This window comes from Micromesistius poutassou, assembly GCF_964030765.1.
Source record: "Micromesistius poutassou genome assembly, chromosome: 9".
NCBI classification, from domain to species: Eukaryota; Metazoa; Chordata; class Actinopteri; order Gadiformes; family Gadidae; genus Micromesistius; species Micromesistius poutassou.
Genome location: NC_140279.1, coordinates 19,761,852 through 19,785,773, shown reverse-complemented (window position 1 = coordinate 19,785,773; position 23,922 = coordinate 19,761,852). Strand labels below are relative to the sequence as shown.

Below are 23,922 nucleotides of genomic sequence, written 5' to 3'. Positions count from 1 at the left end.
CAGGAGGCCTGTGTGTGAGTTGACCTGCAGTACAGGCTTAAGCCCAGCAGGAGGCCTCTGTGTGAGTTGACCTGCAGTACAGGCTTAAGCCCAGCAGGAGGCCTCTCTGTGTGAGTTGACCTGCAGTACAGGCTTAAGCCCAGCAGGAGGCCTCTGTGTGAGTTGACCTGCAGTACAGGCTTAAGCCCAGCGGGAGGCCTACCTATGGGCGTTGACCTGCAGGACAGGCTTGTAGAGCTGGGGTATCTTCCTGTTGATGAGGGGCTGCAGCGCCTCCTTCAGGCGGTGGTAGTTCCTCTCCAGTTCCCTCTGGTACTCCTTCTGATCAGGACCAATCAGGCTCTTGTTCTTGCGTAGCGCGTCCTCACACCTGAAGACCGGGAGTCATGATGAGGGACGGCGACAGGACCAACGAATCACAACATGTCCTGCACTACTGTCTGAAGGGATCCTGGGTTAGAGCTCAGTGCAGGATGATGATACCCATGTGAAATACATTTAGTTTTCATGTTACAATTCTTATTGTCATGTGTGATGCTTTGGATGGTTACTGTCTCATGGTCCAGGGTTCATTCTTATTGTCATGTGTGATGCTTTGGATGGTTACTGTCTCATGGTCCAGGGTTCACACCTCTTGGTGAAGTCCTTGAAGCAGAGCCGTAGCTTGTTGTGATGTCGGTAGAGTTTGGGGTCACTGGGGATCTCCGACAGGAACACCTGAGCCACTTCCAGGGGGCCCTGACAAATACACACAGACACACTACTGTAAAGCACCAACTATCAATGCCCTTATTAAACCCGGCTCATTACTAATGCATATTGCATAGTATATATACAAATATATTATTAACCGTTACACCAAAAAAATTCAGTAGTTCATTCATATCATTCAAAAAAGACAATGCAAACGATAAATAAAAAGTAATCTAAGTGGAGATATGGATTACCTGGTTGACCGTGGTGCCCACAGAGCCTTGCAGGACCATCTGCAGCATCTTGGCGTCGGAGGGGTCCTGGTGGGTGGCGAAGGCTAGCTCCTGGGTCTTCTTCTGCATGTCCTCGATGGCTACTTCCATGGGCATTGATATGATCTGAGACGCCCAGAAACATTTGGTTCGGTGTTGGTACTAGTGTGAGTGAGCATGGTGAACACCGCCGATACAAACACCAATATCCAAATCTATAATCCACTTTTGATAAAGAACGAAAGGTGGAAGTTAACATTTTGTTAACCAGTAGCCTTTTCATTATACAGACTCTCAAACGGCTCGGTGGACACACAGTGTGGGGGTAACTCAACGCAGAACCCCAATGGAGACGGGATACGAGCTCTCAAAAACACGGCCCCCCGCCCTACCTCCTCCTTGTGTATGATGTTGATGCGGGTCTTGATGTAGGGGAAGGCATGCGAGGTGGTGAGGATGGTCTTCCGTTTGAACTGCTCGTGGAGGTCGCCGTGGGCGCGGCCGTCCAGCGTGAAGGGCGTGCAGTAGACAAAGCGCCGCAGGTTGTAGTTCTTGTCAAAGTAGGTTATGCGGTCCTTCATCTCGTACGTGTCGAAGAAGGGCTCCACGTACGTGATCTGGACGTAAGCCTGAGGAAGTCATTGGAAAATGTTAAAAATGTCCACCCAAAAGACACAAACACCCTTGCATTTACTTCAGACACTAAATTATCAAATTGGATTTGCACTTAAGCCCTTTCCCTAAAACTTGGTCTATCAGGATCAATTTACTACAACTCTGGAGAACCATCCATCCCTCAACTCATTTAGAGAGGTCAATGGATATGGACCATGCCCTTTTCATTTGCCATCCCACAAACCTTGTTGGGGTCCAGTTTGCACTTGTCTACAGGGTTGGAGTCCTTAATGACTTCCACCTGCTCTTCGCCAAAACGCTCCCCGTAGAATCCCTGAAGATAACCACAGAACATACGGTGGGCAGAGGCCAATAACCAACAGACATAAGACATGAAGGATGATTTGAATGTTTACCTCCAGTCGGTGAGAGATCTCTGCTAGTTTGGTGATGGCAGGCTCTTTGTATACAAACTCCTGCTCATCCAAGTCCCCAAACTTGGTACCGTAAAATCCGACTCTGAAGTATGTACCAAACATTCTCTTTCCGTGCTGAAGAGAGATGAAGTGTGAGTCAATTAGAAGGTCACAAGAGATGATAAGAGCATGCTTAAATGACATAATAGCGTAAAAGTATTTTGAAGATTACGTAAGGATAAATGGTGAAAGGACCTCGGATTATTAAATCTGGATTTAGAAATTAACAATTTCTGAATCTACGATTAACTTGATTCCTTTCAAAGTCTTAAAAATGTATAAAGTAAAAATGTGAAACGTCAATAAAATTATTTTGACACCCAGGGTTTCTTTCTAGCTCTTGACTATAGATAATATATCTATCTATTTTATTTAACGGGGGCAATGTACAAACATTAATGTCCCCATTTGATGCTATGTACCACATTATAGCTTTGTGCTTATTCACATGTAGTCCCTCAATATCACATGTCCATCAAAAGAGCTCTAAATGTTCTACATACAATTTGCACACATGCATTCCTTCAACATGTCCAGTTCAAAGTATCCAACATCTCTCCATGTATAAAGTGGGGGTTCAGTGTCCCAGCAGTCCGAGTTAGAGGGACCAGGCTTCATCACGCCAGCTCTTTAAATGTTACCGAGCTACGGCGGTGAGGTGGCAGGGAGTGGGAACAGGTTTCAACACAGGTTTCCTCTCAAGTTAGCGGACGTGTTCGACAGAGGAGCATTCACCAACTTAACTTCACTAGTATATACAGGTACACTTGTACTTCTTCCTTTTGCTTCAAAATCCAAATGGGCTGAGAGGATATAGATTATGACAGGACTGGTGGAAGACAGGAAGTCTTAGGGTCTTAGGGTCTTAGGGTAAGGCTATTTCTGTTGAAGTTTTGAGGTCAGGTCAAAGTTGAAAGGGTAGAGTTTTGCGACAGTTCTGGGTGAGGAAATGTGTGTGTTTGAATATAGAGGAGGGGGAAAAAACCTTGGAATTGGGGCACATAGGGTCAGGCATTTGGCAGGACACACAAACTATAATATTTTCCGTATTAGTATGCATTGTCAGCAACATACATCCCCTTGGCATAAGTCCTCATATTTAGGAATTGTAGGAAGATAAGGACCGAACCATTTCACAAGTGCCAACAAAGAAAGGAAAACTGGCTAAAAGCCGGATTGATTTATCTCCCCATCTTCAGGATTTCTGGATTGACTTTCCATGAGGACTAGGGCATCACAGGTCATTTCCATTTCCATGACATGGTGTTACACGCTCAAGCCCTCAGTGGGTAACCTTCAAAACTACGGAACTTACCACAACACACAATTAATTAAAGTGGGAAGGATCAGCAACCAGGAACAAAAACACAAAGGAGAAAACAGAACACATTTTAATCAGGATCGCCTATCTCCAAAGAACAACAGAACAACGACAAAGACCAAAAAAAAGAAGTCTAAGCAACACATTTTTGGTGATGAGGCTAAGAAAAACACAAAGCTAGTGTGGAGGTTCCGGAACATGCCAAGGCAAAGAAGGAAAATGTAAAGAAACAAACAAGAAAACTAATCAGAGTGGGGGACAGGTTCCATCGCCCCTAGAAACAAGCTGTTCAAGGGGTGGAACCAAGAGTGCTCTGTCCATTCCATGCAACAACACGCAGAAAACACAGAAACACGTGTTAAGTACCTCATAGCAAAAAATAAAAAACAATGAAAAAATGAATATCAGGGATTAATTTAGGTTTCAAATTTCCTAAAGCAAAATCAAAAAGGAGGGATTATCAAATGGGCCAAAAGAGAATAAATGGTTGGTTGGTTACTGTGACTTGTGAAGGCTTATTTATCATGATAATCATGGAATTTGGATCCAATTGTGGATAAATGGTTTGACTCCAATTGGACTTCACAAGACATGGCTGAGCTTTAATTGTGTGTGGAAAGACCAACCTACGGCTAACATGTCACACATCTAAAAAAGAAACGCCAATCAAAACCAAAAATGGACTCAAACCCTGTGGTTGGAGCAGGTGAGAGGATGAGAGGGTGAGAGGGTGAGGACGGCCCGATGGAGTGGGGGGGGGGGGGGGGGCAGCCCGGACTGAGAGGCTACGGGAGTTTTTGGGGGAGAGGAAAAATGACGTATTTCCCCCCGAAGAAGAGAGAGACTGTTTGTCGTTAGTGTCACAGGCACGATGGCTCCCATGCATGGCCCATAAGCACGGTCACACACAAGTTAATACTGGGGGGCTTTGTTGGCCCTGTACACGTCAGGGTCCCTGGGGTTGGTGGGGGCGGGGGTGGAGTTTGGGGTGCAGGGGGTCGGGGGCAGAGGTGTTAATGGATGTATGGATGTGACGTAGCAAAGGAAGCGACAGAGCGCCCGCTGCTAGCAAACCGAAACGTAAAAAGAAAGAGAGTGAATGAGTGAACAACCAAACGACAAAGAGCTGAGGCCAAGCAGAGAACTGCAGGAACCACCTACCTCCCAGCCAGTACTCTGTGTGACAAAGAGAATACAGGAGAAACGTGAACGCCTGGACGCACTCAAACCACCACCACCGCATACACACACACACGGTACTCTTCACCTACACACAAACACACACTACACACAGTACTCTTCACCTACACACAAACACACACTACACACAGTACTCTTCAGCACCTGCTCTTAGAACCTAAATTGCAACAGGGGCCGGCATACATTGTGCAGGGGAACACACACACACACTTCTCATTTGACAAAGATTAATGTACTCCTTTCCAAAAAACGAATGAAAGTCGCAGCCCAAAGAGTTACTGTATATTCTATTGAATCAAACCCAGTAAAACATACAAGAAATTGTTGAATAAAAAATATCGTTTGCAGTGACTTGAGCAGATAGACAGGACCAATAGTCAACATGTCGGTGTCAACCACTCTATTTCATCGTAGACAACCCAGGAAGGGGGCTCAATGTTCAAAATACCAAATTGTCATTTAACCACAGTGTTTCCACTTCATGTAAGTCATTTGATCATACCCTTTAGATGAAGCTCACACTTGAGCCCATGGAGGGTTTGATACACAAACAAAGTCACAGTTTGCGTTCAAGCACCGATCTTTGTCAACGCAGCAGAAACTAAAACCCCATGAACACAGTCCAATAGGATGACGGTCGCTATGTGGGCTTAGAATACACCTCCAACGGGAACTGTAATGCTACCCCACCGCTGGTGGGGGGGTGCTGTTACTCAGAAGGGGGGTGGGGGTGCTGTTACTCAGAAGGGGGGTGGGGGGGGGGGTGTGTGGGTGCTCTTACTCATAAGGTGGGTGGGGGGGGGGGTGTGTGGGTGCTGTTACTCAGAAGGGGGGGGGGGTGCTGTTACTCAGAAGGGGGGTGGGGGGGGGTGTGTGGGTGCTGTTACTCAGAAGGGGGGTGGGGGGGGGGGTGTGGGTGCTGTTACTCAGAAGGGGGGTGGGTGGGGGGGGGGGGTGTGGGTGCTGCGGTGCAGATGCTGGATTTACCTGGTGGACAATTTTGCCAAAGGCTTCCTGCAGTTTACCATGTATGGTAGCAAGCTTCTTGGCGTCGCGGTTGGCCTCGTGGACGGGGATGAGCACCTTGTACACCTCGTTGACCGCCTCGTACATCCCCGCCTGGAGAGGAGGACGGAGGGGGGAGACACCAGGTGAGTCCCTGTAGCCATGAGGGTCACCTTCACAACACACGCGCAGCTAGGGCATGTGACAGGTGTGCTGAGCTGCTATGCTGCATGAAATGACTCTGGTTGTGGGTTGACCCACAGTACAATCTGGGAGCCAGCGGTCCTGCTGCATAATAGCAGAACTGGTGTTGGGAGACGGCACAGATTCTGGGCTGGAAACCAGGAACTGGAAGGGGCGGAGTCACGCCTTGTTTCCTGTTTCCTTACGGATTTGTAGAAATACAATTTTACAAAAGGTGTGATCCGACAGTGGCAAGTCTACACGGTGTTGATTTGAAACCCGAAACATGAGTTTACCAGTTCTGGCCGAGTTTGAGCTTGAAGTTCACAGATTAAGCGCTCACAGATTCCACCAGCAGCAATACGATACGTTGAAACAAATAAGAAATGAATGGAAGTGAAACTTGAGCTCATCATTTTATATTATGCTAAGGTTTGATTTGTGGGAAATATAATGTATAATAGCTTCAATTTGTGTGTCGCATATGCATATCAACATAAATATATATATATATATATATATATATATATATATATATATTTATGATATATTCACATATTTAAAGATCATACATCAAGGAAGACGTACATATATACTATCTAAGATGTCCTGCGCTCAGTGCGTGAGTAAAGCTGCTGTAGGACAGCATGAGAGGCTGAATGAGACTCATTCATCCACTCACCATGGAGAAGGAGGCGGCAGCCTGCTCCAGCAGCCCCACCAGCCCCGCCTCGGTGAAGTACTTCCCCGAGCAGATGCCCTCCTCGTCGGGGGAGACCACGTCGTCAGACACCGCCGACTCCTCCAGCACGTTGGACGACATGTTCTGGCGGGAAGCGACAGGAGGGAAAGAAAATGAGCAAGAGAAACATGACAATGTTTGACAAGACAACGGGGAGCTGCCGGAGCCCCCCGCCGCTCCCCCTCCCCCAATCTGATCTATGCTCTGATTGGAGGGGGATGGGGAAGTGGGTGGTAATATTCAAACGTGCCTCCTTCCTACGTAAGAGTCAGCGCCGAAACGGACTGGCTCATCTGGAGACTGTAGGCGGGGTGCTTTCAGAAATGCATATCTCACTCAAAAAAGCATGAACAGACTTATTTCAGTGTGTATTTAAGTGTGTATGCGTGTGGCAGCACCAGAGACCCAAACAACGCCCCAAACCCCAGGAAAGGTGTTGTTTCCATAACATGTCCCCCTTAATAAAAAAACTGATTTTGCTCCTCTGAGAATCTGTGCTGAACACATCATTTCCTGCCGTCTCCCTCCACAGGGCTGGTGAACAGGACAGAGGCACAGAGGGAGCACAGTGGACGTCCCCCCGGGAGAGACGGCCCACCTGGAAGCTGACGCAGCCGACGGGGAGGTACTTGCGGTCCTCCAGCATGCTGAGGTACTCGGCCACCAGGGCGGCGCTGTGCACCAGACACTGGGCCGCCTCCGCGTGGTTGGTCCGCTCCGTGTGCTTCCCCGCCATGTTCTGCAGCCAGGTCAGACGCAGGTCCGGGGACGTCTGGTAACCCTTGGCGATCCTGGGGAGGACGCGCAAGGCCGTCAGACATCAATCAATACCGCCACACACACACACACACACACACACACACACACACACACACACACACACACACACACACACACACACACACACACACACACACACACACACACACACACACACACACACACACAGTGCAGACTAGAACCTGGTCTGTGATGTGATAGTACCTGTACATCAGGTCTGTGATGTGATAGTACCTGTACATCAGGTCTGTGATGTGATAGTACCTGTACATCAGGTCTGTGATGTGATAGTACCTGTACATCAGGTCTGTGATGTGATAGTACCTGTACATCAGGTCTGTGATGTGATAGTACCTGTACATCAGGTCTGTGATGTGATAGTACCTGTACATCAGGTCTGTGATGTGATAGTACCTGTACATCAGGTCTGTGATGTGATAGTACCTGTACATCAGGTCTGTGATGTGATAGTACCTGTACATCAGGTCTGTGATGTGATAGTACCTGTACATCAGGTCTGTGATGTGATAGTACCTGTACATCAGGTCTGTGATGTGATAGTACCTGTACATCAGGTCTATGAGCATCTCCGGGTCTTCCTGGTGCTCTTTCATCTTCACGGTGTCAGACAGGATCATGTGCAGGTTGAACACGAGGTCCTGTACCTGAGGGGACCAAACACACACACGTCAGATACGTGCGCACACACATGCGCACACACATACATATAAATATAAATACCTCACTGTGAACCAAAGATTGTATAGGCTTAACTCACTTTAACTGCACTTTAACTCAGTTTTAGTTGTATTCATATTATGTGTATTTATGTTAGTTTTAAGCCTATAGAATAGGTTTTAATAATAATATGTTTAATGTATAATGTATATAGTGTTTATATTTTATATTTTTGTTTCCCAGTCCTCTTTTTAAGCACCAGGGGGAGCTCTCCCAAATTTTGCCGTACTTGTACATTGACTATACACCATGGGCAAGTTAATGCATTAATTACGAGTTAATGCAATCTTATTTTAACACGATTAATACAATTTGACGCATTAACGGACATTCTTTTTTTTTTTTTACACGGTTTTTCCCTTGGAATGTCAACATTCATCAGAAATAATTTTTGTTTTTAGTTCCACTTACTTTACATTCAATTACACCTGCAGTAAGTAACAGCCTGATTACAATTCCCAAATCTGTGGTGCTACTTATTTGAATTGAACTACACTTGTAGTAACTGTTGGTTTACAATTGTACTAATTAACTGCCTGTTTACGATTCACTAATCTGTGGTGTTCCCTAAGTTTCATATTAACCCCACACTGAGGGAGTCAATAAAACTCCCCCAAGATCACTTGGTCTGGTTTTTGCTTATTAAGTACATTTGGTATGAATGATAATTTGTCATTCCATTTGATAATCTCATTTAACTTAAATTGGAGTGGATTTAAAATATCATTTTAAAAGTGTGATTAATTGCGAGTTAACCCACCAATGCTATGCGATTAAAACTTTTAATCGTTGCCCAGCCCTAATACAAATATATATACACATATAAACATAGATACTGTACATATATACACAATGAGAAGTTCAAGGGGATGATTGAAATCGCATTGGATGAGGATTGCTTGTGTTTTGAATATTTTCTTTAATAATGTATTTCTTTACTTGATGTATTGGGGTTGTCGGGGGTACCTGGTCGGGGAAGGTGGTCTCGCGCAGCTCCAGGTCCTCCTCGCCGTAGGTCAGGATGGTCTTCAGGGAGCGCCGCAGGAACTCCTCGTTGAAGTTCTGGGAGGTTCCCACAAGCGACGACAGAGACATGGTCACCTGCATCTTCACCCTGGCAAAGTTCTGGAGGAGGAGGAGGAGGAGGAGGAGGAGGAGGAGGAGGAGGAGGAGGAGGAGGAGGAGGAAACAGGCCTTGAAGTAAGGGGAAACAGGACCCTCTAATGGGAGAAGAGGACTCTCACCAGACCAGAACAACCCTTGCATGATGTAAAAATAATGAGGAGGATTGCATTATGAGAAAAATATATTTTGAATAGCATTTTTAACTATTTTACATTTAAAAAATCTTACCAAACAGGCAAGTGATATTCAAAGACCAAAGACAGGAACGCAGATGAGTTTGTGTCGGTTTTTAGTTCATTCAATGACAACAGTAGCCTGAAAATCCAGACCCACATCTAGAAAGCTGTAGGGTCTGGCAACGAGTGATGAAAACGGCCCAACTCGAGGGGCGGCACCAAGCATGCATTTGAAAATATCACTGCACGCAATTGGATAACACTACGACCAATCAGAAGAATACAAGGGGTGACGTATCCAGACCAGCGGAGCTAACCAATAGATAAGACTCTAGCCGTATCCGGTCGGTAAAACAGCAACGCTTTTGGCCCGCCTTACTCAGAGAGCAAATTCTAATTGTGCTCTCGCGAGAACTCTGGATTTCCAGAGCATGACAACAGTGTGCTTATGTGTCTGATGCCAAATCTCGCCAATACTATATTTCATCTAGGACCGGGGAAGAATTACATTTGATCGTCATGAAATGAAGATATCGACTTATTATAGAGAAGACATGACTTAAAATGATCAAACAGGACGTTTGAAACATGGGAGAGAGACAAAGTGAACGTGCGTACGTTGCCGATCTCAAAGTTCTGCCTCATGAGGAGGTAGAGCGAGGCGCTGGCGTGGGCGCGGATGCTGCTGATGCTGCTGCCACAGCTCCTGAGCAGCCGCAGGCACAGGTCTGCACACTGCTCCGTCTCCTCCTCGAACAGCAGCTCTGGGAACTGCACACACACACATTACACACACATTACACACACACACACACACACATTACACACACACACACACACACACACACACACACACACACACACACACACACACACACACACACACACACACACACACACACACACACACACACACACACACACACACACACACCCTCCGACTGCAGCTTTGGGAACTGCACACACACACACACACACACACACACACACACACACACGCCCTCCGACTGCAGCTTTGGGAACTACACACACACATTAGAAAATACACACACACACACACACTTGAATATATACACACCCCGATATTCACACACACCAAACATATCCACAGACCCCCACACACAGTTGTACAGGTGATGGTTAGGAGGCTGAGGAGTCTGCCCAGACCTTTGACACCAGGGCCCTCTGTGTAGCGAAGCAGTGCTGCAGGTAGAGGGCGCTCTGGTTGCAGGCCATGCTGTGGAGCAACACCTTCAGCACCCCACCCAGGATGCTCTCCTTGGTCTCTGTCACAGAGGCCGTCTGCGCACACACACACACACACACACACACACACACACACACACACACACACACACACACACACACACACACACACACACACACACACACACACACACACACACACACACACACACACACACACACACACACAATATTACCAGCACAGGAAAGGAATTTTCTCGTTTGAGATTGACATAAAAACATAACAGACAGACAGTTGTTTGTGTTCAACGCATCAATATGCACACATACCTGCACGACGATCTCCAGAGTATCCAGAATTGTAAGATTGGCCTCCGTTGCTAGGTTACCGTCAATCAGTGCTTCGTGTTCCAACTCTGCTCTTGTCCTGGGAAACGGGGGCGGGGTCAAGGAAGTAGCTGTCAGACGTTACTCATCTTCACCTTGAGGAGAAGCCCTGAATCTCACACACGCCCTGGGCCACACCACTCCAGCCATATGCAGAGAGGGCCCAGGCTCTTCAGGGCTCAGGTTAGGTTTCAGTATCAAAAAAGGTTTGTTTGTTAAACTCTCGATGAGGCTATAGATTAGGTTTTCATTATTTATGAATATGCAATCAGACAAAAGCTTTTGCACTCGTTTATGCAGAGCCCCCCCCCAACAAACATGTTGTGAGTCGTGTGTCTCTTGGTGTACACACCTGGCTTCTTGGGAAACTCTGCTGTTACGCAGCAAGACACTGTCTCTCAACCTGCAACGTCCTCAATAGGTTTAACAACACAACAACCCCTGGGCCACCACTTCCCCGTGACGGTGGGTTAGGGAGCAGCAGCAGAAGAGGATTCAGGAGACTAACTTCCTGGGAGGAACAGCAGAAGCCCCTGCATTGGTGTGTTTTGACGTTGTATTTAAGCGTTTTCTTTTGAAAGAAGTAAGGTTCTCCACATTGCAAACCATTTCTACAGGCAACACACACTGCATTTTAGACACAGACAGCCCTAAAATGTCATTTTCCATCATAACCAACGACTGGAAAGTTTAGTTGAGTAGTAGGCAGTTAATGTTATGACAGTTGAGAGAAACACATAGTAGTTCACTTAGTAGTGAAGTTCTGTCTATGGGTCACGACGACTCAACGTTAGCCTTCACATTACTGAAGCAGCACACCAGACCCAGGCTGAAGAGACACGCCCCCAAAACAAGAACAAACCAATCAAACGCAATGCTACCCCAACCTCAAATCCCAAAACACCAGTAACAGGGGCAGGGCCAGGGAGGGACAACCAGGGATGGGGAAAACGATCTGGATATACATTCATGTACATGAGGAGTTAGAAAGGAATCCGAAAGAGGGATGAAATGAATATGATCATAAAAGTCAAACCACTTTCCGAGAGGGCTGAGGTTTAGGACATAGAAGTCAGTATTAAAAAAAAGTATATAAAAGTAAGGCCCTAGCGAAATAAGACAAAAATAGTGGAAATAGTGGGCTGTGCAATAAATTTAAGGCTAATGCGTTGAATTGATTTCGTCCCCCTTTTCGATCTCCTGAAGTCCCACATGCCATTGAACGCACCACGTTTCAGCAGGTTTAAAAAAAGCGGAAGGGGAGCAGGGCACACTGTGTTTACCATACAATACCTGATAGATCTGTGGCTCCTACACACACACACACACACACACACACACACACACACACACACACACACACACACACACACACACACACACACACACACACACACACACACACACACACACACACACACACGTCATCAGAACAAGCAATTCCTTGTTGCCTTAATAAAATGATAAGCCATCACCACTCCGAAGGGAAAACCGAAAAATAAGAAAGATAAATAAGTTATCTGTAATGCATGGAATGATTGTGTTTGGATGGATGGTTTCTAAACCAAAGCGGGAAACACATATTTTGACGGGAAATAAACTCAATATCACGTGCGACTCCGCATTGTAATGTAAAACACAATTGGAAAAGATAAGGGAGACTTATCTCCGCTCTACAAATAGTGCTTCTTGATTTCCTTTCTGTGAAAAGTTGCACTTGGAGCTCACCCAAGTGAAGTTACTCCACACAGCCCGGCCTCTAAGAGCTTAAGGCACACACTGCTCCTCTAGGGTGACCTAGGCCCTCGTGTTTGAAGGAGAGCTTAAGGCGTACACTCCTCTACTCTAGGGTGACCTAGGCCCGCGTGTTTGAAGGAGAGCTTAAGGCGTACACTCCTCTACTCTAGGGTGACCTAGGCCCTCGTGTTTGAAGGAGAGCTTAAGGCGTACACTCCTCTACTCTAGGGTGACCTAGGCCCTCGTGTTTGAAGGAGAACTCAAGGCTCCAGAAACCTTTTCAAAGAGTGAAGGTTGATCCCTTGTGTCAGCATCGTAAAATAGGTATAAAGCATGTTTCCGGTGAAGTTGCAATTCAGGTTACATCCAAGACCAGGGGGAAAAAAAATGCATGAAACGAACGAATGCATGAACGGTGAATAACTGAGTTGTGTAGGAGCTTGTATCGGGAGACAGATGAGAACCAGTCAGCGTACTTGTCCATCTTCTCGCTGTTCTGTCTCCAGTGGGTCATGTCCTTCCTCCAGCGAAGGTTCTCCTGGCTACCAAACGCACTGCCCGATGGACTCCTCTCTGTCACACACACACACACACACAGACCATTGACGGTTTACCATAGACACACACAAAACCCCTAAAGCTCTACCAAGACACTGAGGACGGACTGAATGTCTGAGCATTCCTGTTTAGGCGTGGGAGGAGCGAATTGTACATTGGGTTCTTTTGAATGATCAACATCCCATGTTACTTCAGCTACAGGACATTGTGTGCATTTCCTCCCCATACTATCGCCACTAATCCGCCCACACGCCCACGGCCCCCGGCTGCTCACCCAGCTGCCCGCGGCTGCGTCGCACCATCTCCTGCCGGGCCCCGATGCTGCCCAGTATGGCCTCCTCCAGCTTGGCCTTCATGTCCTTGGACTTCTTAAAGGTCAGGCTGTTCATGCGCTCAAAGGCCTTCTTGCCCTGCATGGTGAACACAACATGGGCCTTGGTTCCAACACACAGCGATGGGTGGAGGGAGTAGGATGCAGGGGCGGGGGGGGGGGGGGGGGGGGGGGGGGGGGGGGGGGGGGGGGGGGTGAGGGGGGGCAGACAAACAGACAAACAGACAAACAGACAGACAGACAGACAGACCGACAGATGGACGGACAGACAGTAGGGCGTGCAGAGGGAAAAAAACACGGCAAAGGATTATTTGGCGGCAGAGCTCTCGAGCGAAGCAGGTGAGTAGGAGGATACGCAGAGAGAACCAGCATAGCATAGCGCTAACAAAACTCCTTTCTAGATTAAATGTATAAAAAGGAGACGGCGTGGAAGTTACAGTGCAGCAAAACCGATCACAGCAATCCCAAGCAAACTGATCAGATCAAGCACCCACAGAACCCCGTCTCAGAGCCACGGCGAGGCCACCTGTCCCCTCCTACCTTGTACTCGAAGCAGGACACGCAGAGGTAGAGCAGGTCCAGCAGGCGGTTGAGCTGGGACACCGACAGGTCTGTGAACCACTTCTGCAGCACCATCTCGTCTGCGTTCTTCAGCACCCACAGCAGGCAGATGAGCAGGCTGCGGCTGGACTCGGCGGAGAAGGTGCCGTGCTGACGGCCCGTCTGGGGAGGAGGAGGAGGAGGAGGAGGAGGAGGAGGAGGAGGAGGAGGAGGTCAGAGGGTCAGCGCACCTCTCTCTGCTCTGGTCCAATGTGCTGAGGCTTCATTTAACACAATAAAGATTTACTAGCCTCAATTCTTTTTTAATTAAATCAACGATCATTCAAGTTAATTCAATTTAAATATGCTTTGGTCCATTGTTCTATTCATTTCCTCTACGGACCAAAAAACGTGGTTACTCCGTCTACTACCTGCGTGTTTAGCAGGAAGCTGCTGGGCCGGGACATCGGCGGGGCGGCGGACGTGCCGGCTATCGCCATGGCTACCGTCTGGCTGATCAAGGCGTCGCCGTCGGCCTCCTCGCCAGAGGCTCCTGCGGCGCCCCCCTGTGGGCAGCCTGGGCGACCCCACTGGACATGAGCCTCTGCTCAGAGGAACAGACAGACATGAACACACAGCAGGGCTCCGATGACCTCCTGACCCTGATGGTAACGCTGACTGGTTTTGATTGTGGGTGGCTCTATTGCCCTATTCTTCTACAAACCACAAACCAAAATCATTCCTCCTTATTTGTACACCCCGGTGACAATGATACAGTAAGAGCACTCCGTTATACACTATGTGCAACTATTCTAACAGGATGTTACAGCACTTGATTTTTTTTTTTTGCACAGTGTACTGTAGCATGGTGGTTCTACATGTGTATTTATGTTCTTATCTATTCATTACTCCATGTTTTTATGTGTCTTTTTGTAAATGGTCCTCATTTATAAAGCGCTTTACAGTGTTGACTGACATTCACCCATTCATGCACACATTCACACACTGACGGCGGAATCAACCACGCAGGGCGACAGCCCTGCGTGGTCAGGAGCAGTCAGGAGCAGTCAGGAGCAGTCAGGAGCAGTCAGGGTGAGGGCGTCTCGCTCAGGGACACCACGACGCTCCGCTAGGAGGAGCCGGGGATCCAACCAGCAACCTTGCGGTTACCAGCCGACCCGCACCACCTCCTGAGCTAATGTAACGCTACTGTGAGCTGTGAGCTGCTGTGACCTACTGTATGTGTTGGCTACGTTTTGTAAACCAAATTTTTGGGGACATTAAAGACTTTTCAATTTAGTTCCCAAAGTCACCCGGAGCGCTCCGGCGCTCCGGGTGACTTTGGGAACTAAATTGAAAAGTCTTTAAAATGAATGTCAGAGCGCCGTAAACCCCGCACCTGTGAAGTCGTGGAGCTGCGGCAGCGCCTCCATGACGATGCCGATGAGCGGCAGGTAGAGCATGGCCACCCGGGCCTTGACCTCCGGGTCGGCGTAGCGCGGGTCCGAGTCGTGGCTGGACAGGAGGTTGTGCACCACGTTCACCACCTTCTTGTGCAGTCCGAACATGCTGGGGAGGAGGAGGAGGGGGGGGGGAGAAAGGGGAGAGAATGAAGGACGACCAGGACGGCAAAAGCGTTGGGCAGCTTGACTCGTGAAGATAAAATGAGCCGGAACAAAAGACAAAGGCGTGGATCCGTTGTGGACCACGTGTACAAGGTGTTGACAGCTTCAGTGTCCTCAGCTTGTTATCTCGACCGTGCAGGTGCTAGCCATCGCTCAACGCAATTGTCTTGCTTGTCAGAGTGACAGCCGTCTGAACCCCGCCCTTTGCTGTAGCCCTGGAGGTAGTGTGGCCCTCCTCCATGGTCTGCCTCAGGGGGCTACTCACGCCTCGTTGTCGGGCTCCAGGATCACAGACAGCTCAGACAGCACCAGCCCAGCCATGAAGTGCTGCTCCCGGAACGGGATGGACAGCTCAAACATGTTGGCTATCTTCTGGTCCTGGACGTGCGTTGAGAAACCAGAGCTCTGGAAGGTAAAAAAAGAAATAAGAATAAGAACAAATAAGTCAAGAAACAACTAAAACAACGGTTGTCTCGCAGCTTCGCTGCCTGAGCCCCAATAAGAACACTTGGGGGTGGCTTTTGGTGTTTGGGTGGACGAGTGTCAACGGTTAAAGTATTTAAAAATATTGGATTTGGAAAGGAAATCTGTGAAGACGCCAATAATACAAACAAAACACGATGTAAGAGAAGAGACGTTTTAAGGTGCTTGCACATTGACCTTACAAACACCAGCACACGCCACCGTGCGGGTGGGCGTGGTTGCAGATGTTGACGTGGCGCTGGCCCACTCAACACCGTGCGGTGCAGCTGTTCGTCGGGCCGGTGTGCGTACAGCTTTAAGACACGTTGCTACGTGAACCGCGATTGACGGTTGAAAAGCGAGTCAAGGGGCTGTTGAGGCCTCCCTTGATGAACGTCCATCTTTGCACCATCACCTGCGAGGTGGCGGAGGAGACGGAGGGGGAGGGGGACGCGGGCGGGGTGAGCAGGCTGCAGGGCAGGTTCAGGGTGACGTAGTGCTCATGGCTGCACACGATCCTCAGGAAGTCCAGCCGCAGCGACTGCAGGGTGGGGTTCTGCTGGGCGTACAGCTTGGTGGACACCTGAGATAAGAGAAGATGGACTTCATTCATCCTAAGTACAGAACAGTGAATAATACTCAATTAAAACAACAATAACATAGCTACAAGCTACAAAATAGAAAAATATTATAAGACCAACATTGAGAGCTGGAAAACCTATTGCCTTCGATTCATAAGACATATTGCATGGATCGATATCATGGTCAATCTTTTATAGTCACAAAGCGAACCCCCGCAGCACTCACCTGTTTCCAGTAGGTCTTGATGAGGCTGAAGACGAAGCCGCGGTCCATGACGGACAGCAGGTCGTTGAGGAAGAAGCCCAGGCTGGTGTTGAGCCTTTCCACCAGCTCCAGGTCCTGGTGGCAGGGCACACGGTCAACTGCATTATTTCGGGTTGTGATGTGTTGATATGAAACTTGACTCCACCCACACCCACACACAAGGTGGTCTCCAATAGGCCGAATGCCGTCCGTTATCAGATTTTTGAGAGAGAGAGTGAGTGTGAGACCATCCCAATCCCGAAAGTTAATTCTGTTGCTCTCTGCAGACCGGCCCGGCCTTGATTCCGTAGAAAGCCTTTACCAAAAACGGGAAGAAGGACCAGCCAGCACACAGGTGGGAGGGCCTCAGCAGAACGCTAGGACCAGCCAGCACACAGGTGGGAGGGCCTCAGTAGAACGCTAGGACCAGCCAGCACACAGGTGGGAGGGCCTCAGCAGAACGCACCCAAACAAAAGACAAGTATGAAGTCATCAGTCAGCGTGCGTGAGGGGTCACCTTCTGGTAGCGAGAGACGATGTCGCCGGCGATGGTGCTGACCAGCGCGGTGATGTCGTCCATGAAGCGCTCGGGGAAGCGGTTCTTCCTAGGCGACTCCAGGCGCTGGGCGAAGTACAGGTGGTGGATGATGCTCTTCACCTGGGGGCCACAGAGGCTGCGGTCAGACACGCCCGTCCTGTACGCCCCGCCCCGGGGCTGGAGCGAGGGCACGCCTAGACCAGGTGACCCCAACGGTGCACCGCAGTGGTACAGCAGCGGTCACATGATGCACGGGATTACGGTTTCTGATTGGCTCGGGTGAATGCCCCAGTGGAGTCCAGAACGCTCCACTGGGGCATTATGTTTCAACAACGGGACACCTCTGCCTATTAACAGTTCCTAAATCAATACGCTACAAATTCAACATTAAAACCAATGGTAAAATACTTCTATCAACAATATGTTTCCTTGACAACGGAGAAAAAAAAAAAAAAGCCTAAAAGCGCAGCAAAGAATATTTTCATTTTCAGCTGATTAAGTAGATAAAAAAAGAATAACGCAATAGATGAAAGTAAGTCATAACTTTGTTGGCAACTGTGGTACAAGCGGAACAAAGCGCTCTGAGATGTCAGCATTACTGCGTAATACCAGCCTGCTCATGTCTGGGGGCCAGTACTCACCATGAGCTCAAAGAAGAACCAGGCCTGCTGTAGGGCCCCCTCGCGCACGCTGCCGCTGCTCACCACCCACTGCAGGGCCAGCTCCTCGTGGAACAGCTGGGGCCCCGGAAGGCAGGGGCAGGGGGCGGCGGTGACCCAGGACCCAGCGGAGGACAGGGAGGAAAGAGGGAGGGGTGGTGAGTGCTGGGTAAGGCCAGACGTCCTGCCCCACAACACATCCATGGTCAATCAATCGCTCTGTTGAGGTTATGTAACCATCGATATGTTGAGTGGTGTGTGTTGTTCCTTCAACGATTGACCGGCAGCAAAAAGTACGATAAACACTTACATCTGTTGATACGCAGCATGTTTAGAATCTGAAAATCTGAATAACCATCTTGTACGATTTAATATTAAAGATGAAATTATGTGATTATGTTGAATTATGTGAAAATTATGAAGAAGGAAAAATAGAACCCAAAATCATGTTTGCAGATGTTTGAAACTTTTTTTCAGGCTATAATCTCTTTTTTCAATGTGGCAAAACCTTTTTTACAAGGCGTCGACTTTTCAAACACAGATGTACAGGCCTTTGAAACTATTTTTACAGGTTTGAATTATGACAGGATTCTAATCCCATAGTTATGCTACTGTGACTCCTCACACCAATCAAAGATGTTTGACAAAAACAAGTTGAAAAAGTGTTCACAATAACACCGCAAAGAAACACAACAATCATGAGGACAATTTTCATGGCACTTCGAGATTCTTTAACAAAACCATTAAAATGCACGATTCTCTTCAAGAAATTGCTTCACAACATAATTATATACGTCTTCTGAGATCTGTGATTTAGTTTCAAAGCAATTTATAATCTGCAAAGCAAATTTCCACAGAAGAGAGGAAAAGTGCTTTTTCTTGGTTTCTTTCGAGCTTTCCCAAATGGATGCAGAAGTACATACATATACAGTTTAGTGTGCAGGCTCACATTCAATCAGTGGTTTAAACGTTGACATTATATCACATCAAAAAGAAACATTGCACTGTCAAATTACAAGTCACACATTCAAAGCGAGAGGCAGCAGAGCATTGACCTTTGGCAACAATCACCAAGACGCCACAATCACCAAAGAACACCGCAACATCAGCCCGCACAACGGCAGACCCAGACAAGGCACGGGACAGAGGAAGCAGGGGAAAACAAACCAGACACAGGTCAGACAGGAGGGGGGCCGGGGGCTGGTGGCGGCTCCGTTCCCCTGGTGCAAGGGGGCTCTACCTTTTTGGTGGGCAATCTTCCTGTTAAAGACTGCAAGAAACTGGCGCTCTCCGTGTGCGAAGACATGCGATTGCCAGAGCGCTCCATGGCCTATGGGTGGGATGGATGGTAACAACAAGGTTAGTGGAGGAGCAGCAGGACCGCGGACGGTCTCTGCATACCTGGTGGTGTTTCTGCTGGGGTCACACACACACACACACACACACACACACACACACACACACACACACACACACACACACACACACACACACACACACACACACACACACACACACACACACACACACACACACACACACACACACACACACACACACACACACCTCGTTGCCATTAATCAGACAAACACATAGGACAATGGAAAGGTTGAAGGCATGGTGCTACTATTTACAGTTTGCACCCACAGGGACCATCACCTGTTTACTAATATAGTAGTACCACTTCATGCACCGCTTGTGTGCACAGTTGGACCGTATACTTGAGTTTTCAGTCAATAGGCGCATCAGCAAATGTTGTGTTATTTTTTTATTGTGGGATTAAATGTTTTTATTATACTTAAAAAATAGATTTGAAGGGTTAATTTAAGATAAAAAAAGAGTTTCTTAAATTAACACTTAAAATATATATATAGAAAAACAAATCCACATAAATTGTTACTGCTCCTCCCATTCTGGTGCTTCTACATTTTCACTGGTGCTCTAACGTTTAGTTCATTTGAGTCCTGACCGAATTTTTATAACACGCGTATGACGACCATATATAGTAAACAGCAAGCATTGACAGCTCCCCTTTAAGGCATCGTCAGTGCGACCCAAAAGTTGAACTGATTCCAGTGAAAGGCAAGGCCTCCTTTTACTCAATGTGACAAGAGGCAGGTGGTGTCCTTTTACCAAAGCACCGCCTTCCTTTACACAACAACACAACCGCAAATGTCAACCACAGCAGTGGGTCTCGCTGGCAAACTCATGCTCGGAGCTACACCGTACGCTGAACCCCTGTGTTGACATGGCTTTTGTTTGCTTATATGTTAGATAAGACATTCCTAGATAGGTGTTATACACACGATGCAACTCACAGACAAGACAAGTGAAGTACGCAAACGGCACAAACACATGCACACAAGAGCCAACGCACACATACACACACACACGCACACACCTCCGGCCAGTGTGAACTCCATGCCATATGATGCTAGGAGGAGATCATGCAGGGTTACAAGGTAGCTGTGACGCTGGTTAACAGTAAAAGGAAGACGGGAAAGGGATCTGCTGAAATGACCTAAGACTATGGCCGCTGAAGGACATTAAAGCACCATCTCCACTACCTCATGTGTTACAGTATGGCAGGAAGAACCAGAACGACAGTATGCTGTTATGGAACACTTTCATCCATGACTAGGACATTTGCAGTGATGAAGGGATGATGTAAACTATGATGAATGGATGTGGACTACATGATATTGGGTGGGAAGGGGGGGGGGGGGGGCGAGTGTGGGAGGTGACCACACCACAGGTGAGCAGATGATAAGTCATGGAGGCGGCTGTGACGCCCATGGGGCCTGAGGGATCATGTGAGGGCTCATGGAGGGATCATGGGAGCGCTATGCTCTTGGGTGTAGACGCGGTGGCATTGTCACATTTTGGTTCTCATGGTTTGGCCTGTGGTTGTCTTGAGCAGGACCATCCTGATACCGTGGGTTCACACTCTGTGAGGATCAATGTGCACTGAGCAGAAAGCTGTTTTAGTTCATGTCTAAACAAGCAGTGCCATCGTCTCATTAGGAAAACAATGGCGGTGCCCAACTGTAGCAATCTATGGAGCAAACAGTTTGTATCCGAAATGGAAAGAATAATGATGTTAAAAGATTGACAGAAATGTGCACAGAAGGATTTTTGGATTATAATTAGTTTTTCTTCCAACTGTAGCCAACCAGGGCGAAGAGAGCGTAGATGTTACCCTGACAGGCTGGAGTTTTTGCACAACATTGCGCATATTTGGAATTAAATTGCTGCCTAGCCAAGGACAGAATGTGGGTCGCTGAGTGTTTACAGAGAGAGCGTGACGACATGACCGCGAGTCACCAAAATGTGAAAATGTCCCGGTATCCTTCCCCTAAATGAGACTGCCGTGAGTTTTGTGTGCGTAGCTAAGCAACTAAAGTATAGGGAGGACAGGTGGGGGCATTTAGTGGAACAACCTGTATGGTTTCTGGAGCGGACCCAGGGCCGGTTCCCCAGGGAGCCCCCTTACAGCCCATGGTGTTCACCCAAGAGTTGGAGCGGTCTAGGCCCTAGCGTGGGCAGGGCGCCAGGGGGTCAAAGGTCACAGGCAGAGAGGCAAGGGAACCAAACGAGCAGAACAGAGGAGAGGGGGGGGACAACAACCACAGGTAAGAAAGGTAAATCATAAGACATTCACAGTGTTCAGGGCAGACAGTACAGGGCTCCATTAGAAACATCAAACGATGGTGGATTCAGAGGATCTGGCCATCATCACAAGAGAGGTAGGGTAGGGTAGGGTACGGGTACGGGTGGGGGGGGGCATCGCCCTGGTTCCCCCTCTTATGTGGTGAATCACAGCCTCGCAGAAAGGGTAGAAGAGGGCATGTTTCAGTGCAGTAGAGGCAGAGGGGACAGCCATGGCACTAGTTAGATGGTTAGATGTTAGAAGTTAGGGAGGACCCTTATCACACCACGCATCAGTTAGTAGTTATTCAGTAGTTAGTAGGTCAAATACATGATACACAGAAGTGCTTCTGGGAGGAAAAATATTAAAATAAAATATATGACAGAATGCAAAAATCAGCATTTTGAAGAAATATTCGCCTATGCATAGCCTGGGCAGATTGTTTATCGAACAGGCATAAAACTGTCTTTATTATGTAATGCACAAGCTGACTGTAACACCACCAAATAAAGTTCTGACTAGCATACTCTCCCCTCCTTGGCTGTGTGTGTGTGTGTGTGTGTGTGTGTGTGTGTGTGTGTGTGTGTGTGTGTGTGTGTGTGTGTGTGTGTGTGTGTGTGTGTGTGTGTGTGTGTGTGTGTGTGTGTGTGTGTGTGTGTGTGTGTGTGAGGTTGCTGTAACAGCGGTTAGGAAGATAATCTGTCCTGGCTGATGTTTGTCGTTGTGAAGTACAGGGCTTGCACGTCCTCACTATGTACATCCACCCCTGACTTTGCCCGGGCTGGACTTCAGACTTGGCACCATGGCCTTTGTGATGCATGCATCCGATAAATGCCTGGAAGGATGTTTGCAATGCACACATAGCTAGGATCCACTAATTCAGCCCAATCAGATCCAGGAATATATTAACGCCAGCATTTTAATGCGTTGGCCTGAAAGCACCCCGAGAAATGCACTCAGGTAGCCTGTGGTTGGCCGGGGTCCAGAATCAACACAGAGCGGGCTTCCTATTGGAACAACGTCCAATAGGAATCCCCCGTCGGATGACCACCATCAGCTGATTGGCCCATCGGTCGAACGGGAGAACATTCATCTATCTCATTTTAACAGTCCATTAATCGTTTTACATTTATCAAGTACAAATAACAAACATTTGCTGCTTTGTGGTGCAGTTCAATTCAAGTATTTGCTTCATGGATCATTATAAATAAATCATTTTCTTGGCTTGACATTTTTGGGACAACCTTTGGACAGCATTTGCTATCATTTCAGACATTTTATCAACTAAATGATGAATCAAACAAAAATAATTGTTCAGATGACTCAACTATGAAAACAATGGTTGACTGCAGCCCTGCGCCCTGCGTGTTGAGTACAAGACCTACCACTCCCTAAAGCAACACCAGCGAGGGCTGAGCGCACGCACCCGGCCGCCGGCCCACCCGGGTAAAGAACGCCCACCTTGCTGCCGATGATGGAGCGGACCTCGTCGTCGGGGGAGGTGGGCGTGCCCGAGATGTCCGGGTTGCTGTTGCTGAGGCTGCGGGAGCGGTTGAGGTTGAGGCTGGCCGGGCGGACCGCCGAGCGGGCCATGGTGGCGTAGTGGACCGAGCCCCCGAGCGCCCCCGGCCCTGAGCGCCGACCAAGAGGAGGCGACAGGGCGCGTGGTGACCAGGACGCAGCAGGACAGATCGTTTCAGTTCTCTAAACATTTCACAGCCAACACAATCAACGCTATTGTGAAATATATATATATGGGCTTTGAGGGGCTTAATGTGCCTTTATGACCAGGGCCGTGAAGAGAGACCATAGCAGGTTGGACTCGAACCTGGGTGGCTACAAGGCGTATTGCCTGCGTGGTTAGCGCACTAGCGGACTGTGCTACCTTGCCGCCCATGTCAACCTGATTTCGCTGATCTAACATCATAGCGTTAGTGAGACGCAGACGGATGAGAGTCTACTTTTTATCTCAAACATGATTTAACCATTGATGGATTTCCCTAGCAATAACCTCGCAAGTACATTTGGAAATACTATAACAACATAATACTCACTTTACCTGAGGAGCAATGATTTAGA

The 23,922-nt window shown here is 48.0% G+C and overlaps 1 protein-coding gene across 10 annotated transcripts in view; it reads right to left on the bottom strand.

Annotated features, from left to right (window-relative positions):
* Nucleotides 1–23,922, bottom strand: part of dock7 (dedicator of cytokinesis 7) — a 53,777-nt gene that overhangs the window by 1,189 nt on the left and 28,666 nt on the right. For 3 of the 10 annotated variants that reach the window (XM_084472589.1, XM_084472594.1, XM_084472596.1), the window contains 28 exons: nucleotides 23,305–23,474; nucleotides 19,435–19,524; nucleotides 18,177–18,272; nucleotides 17,515–17,655; nucleotides 16,980–17,093; nucleotides 16,588–16,755; nucleotides 15,976–16,115; nucleotides 15,485–15,654; nucleotides 14,517–14,689; nucleotides 14,086–14,268; nucleotides 13,489–13,648; nucleotides 13,133–13,229; nucleotides 12,213–12,230; nucleotides 10,863–10,959; nucleotides 10,494–10,628; nucleotides 9,945–10,097; nucleotides 8,992–9,150; nucleotides 7,852–7,952; nucleotides 7,106–7,298; nucleotides 6,448–6,591; nucleotides 5,565–5,696; nucleotides 4,539–4,553; nucleotides 1,997–2,122; nucleotides 1,825–1,914; nucleotides 1,358–1,594; nucleotides 948–1,091; nucleotides 632–738; nucleotides 203–370 (listed from right to left, as the gene is read on the bottom strand). In XM_084472589.1, the coding sequence (XP_084328715.1) occupies nucleotides 203–370; nucleotides 632–738; nucleotides 948–1,091; nucleotides 1,358–1,594; nucleotides 1,825–1,914; nucleotides 1,997–2,122; nucleotides 4,539–4,553; nucleotides 5,565–5,696; nucleotides 6,448–6,591; nucleotides 7,106–7,298; nucleotides 7,852–7,952; nucleotides 8,992–9,150; nucleotides 9,945–10,097; nucleotides 10,494–10,628; nucleotides 10,863–10,959; nucleotides 12,213–12,230; nucleotides 13,133–13,229; nucleotides 13,489–13,648; nucleotides 14,086–14,268; nucleotides 14,517–14,689; nucleotides 15,485–15,654; nucleotides 15,976–16,115; nucleotides 16,588–16,755; nucleotides 16,980–17,093; nucleotides 17,515–17,655; nucleotides 18,177–18,272; nucleotides 19,435–19,524; nucleotides 23,305–23,474 (3,721 nt within the window). Of the gene's footprint in view, nucleotides 1–202; nucleotides 371–631; nucleotides 739–947; nucleotides 1,092–1,357; nucleotides 1,595–1,824; nucleotides 1,915–1,996; nucleotides 2,132–4,538; nucleotides 4,554–5,564; nucleotides 5,697–6,447; nucleotides 6,592–7,105; nucleotides 7,299–7,851; nucleotides 7,953–8,991; nucleotides 9,151–9,944; nucleotides 10,098–10,493; nucleotides 10,629–10,862; nucleotides 10,960–12,212; nucleotides 12,231–13,132; nucleotides 13,230–13,488; nucleotides 13,649–14,085; nucleotides 14,269–14,516; nucleotides 14,690–15,484; nucleotides 15,655–15,975; nucleotides 16,116–16,587; nucleotides 16,756–16,979; nucleotides 17,094–17,514; nucleotides 17,656–18,176; nucleotides 18,273–19,434; nucleotides 19,525–21,634; nucleotides 21,728–23,304; nucleotides 23,475–23,922 lie in introns of all 10 variants that reach the window. The other 7 variants (XM_084472597.1, XM_084472593.1, XM_084472598.1 and 4 more) reach the window with 7 other exon arrangements.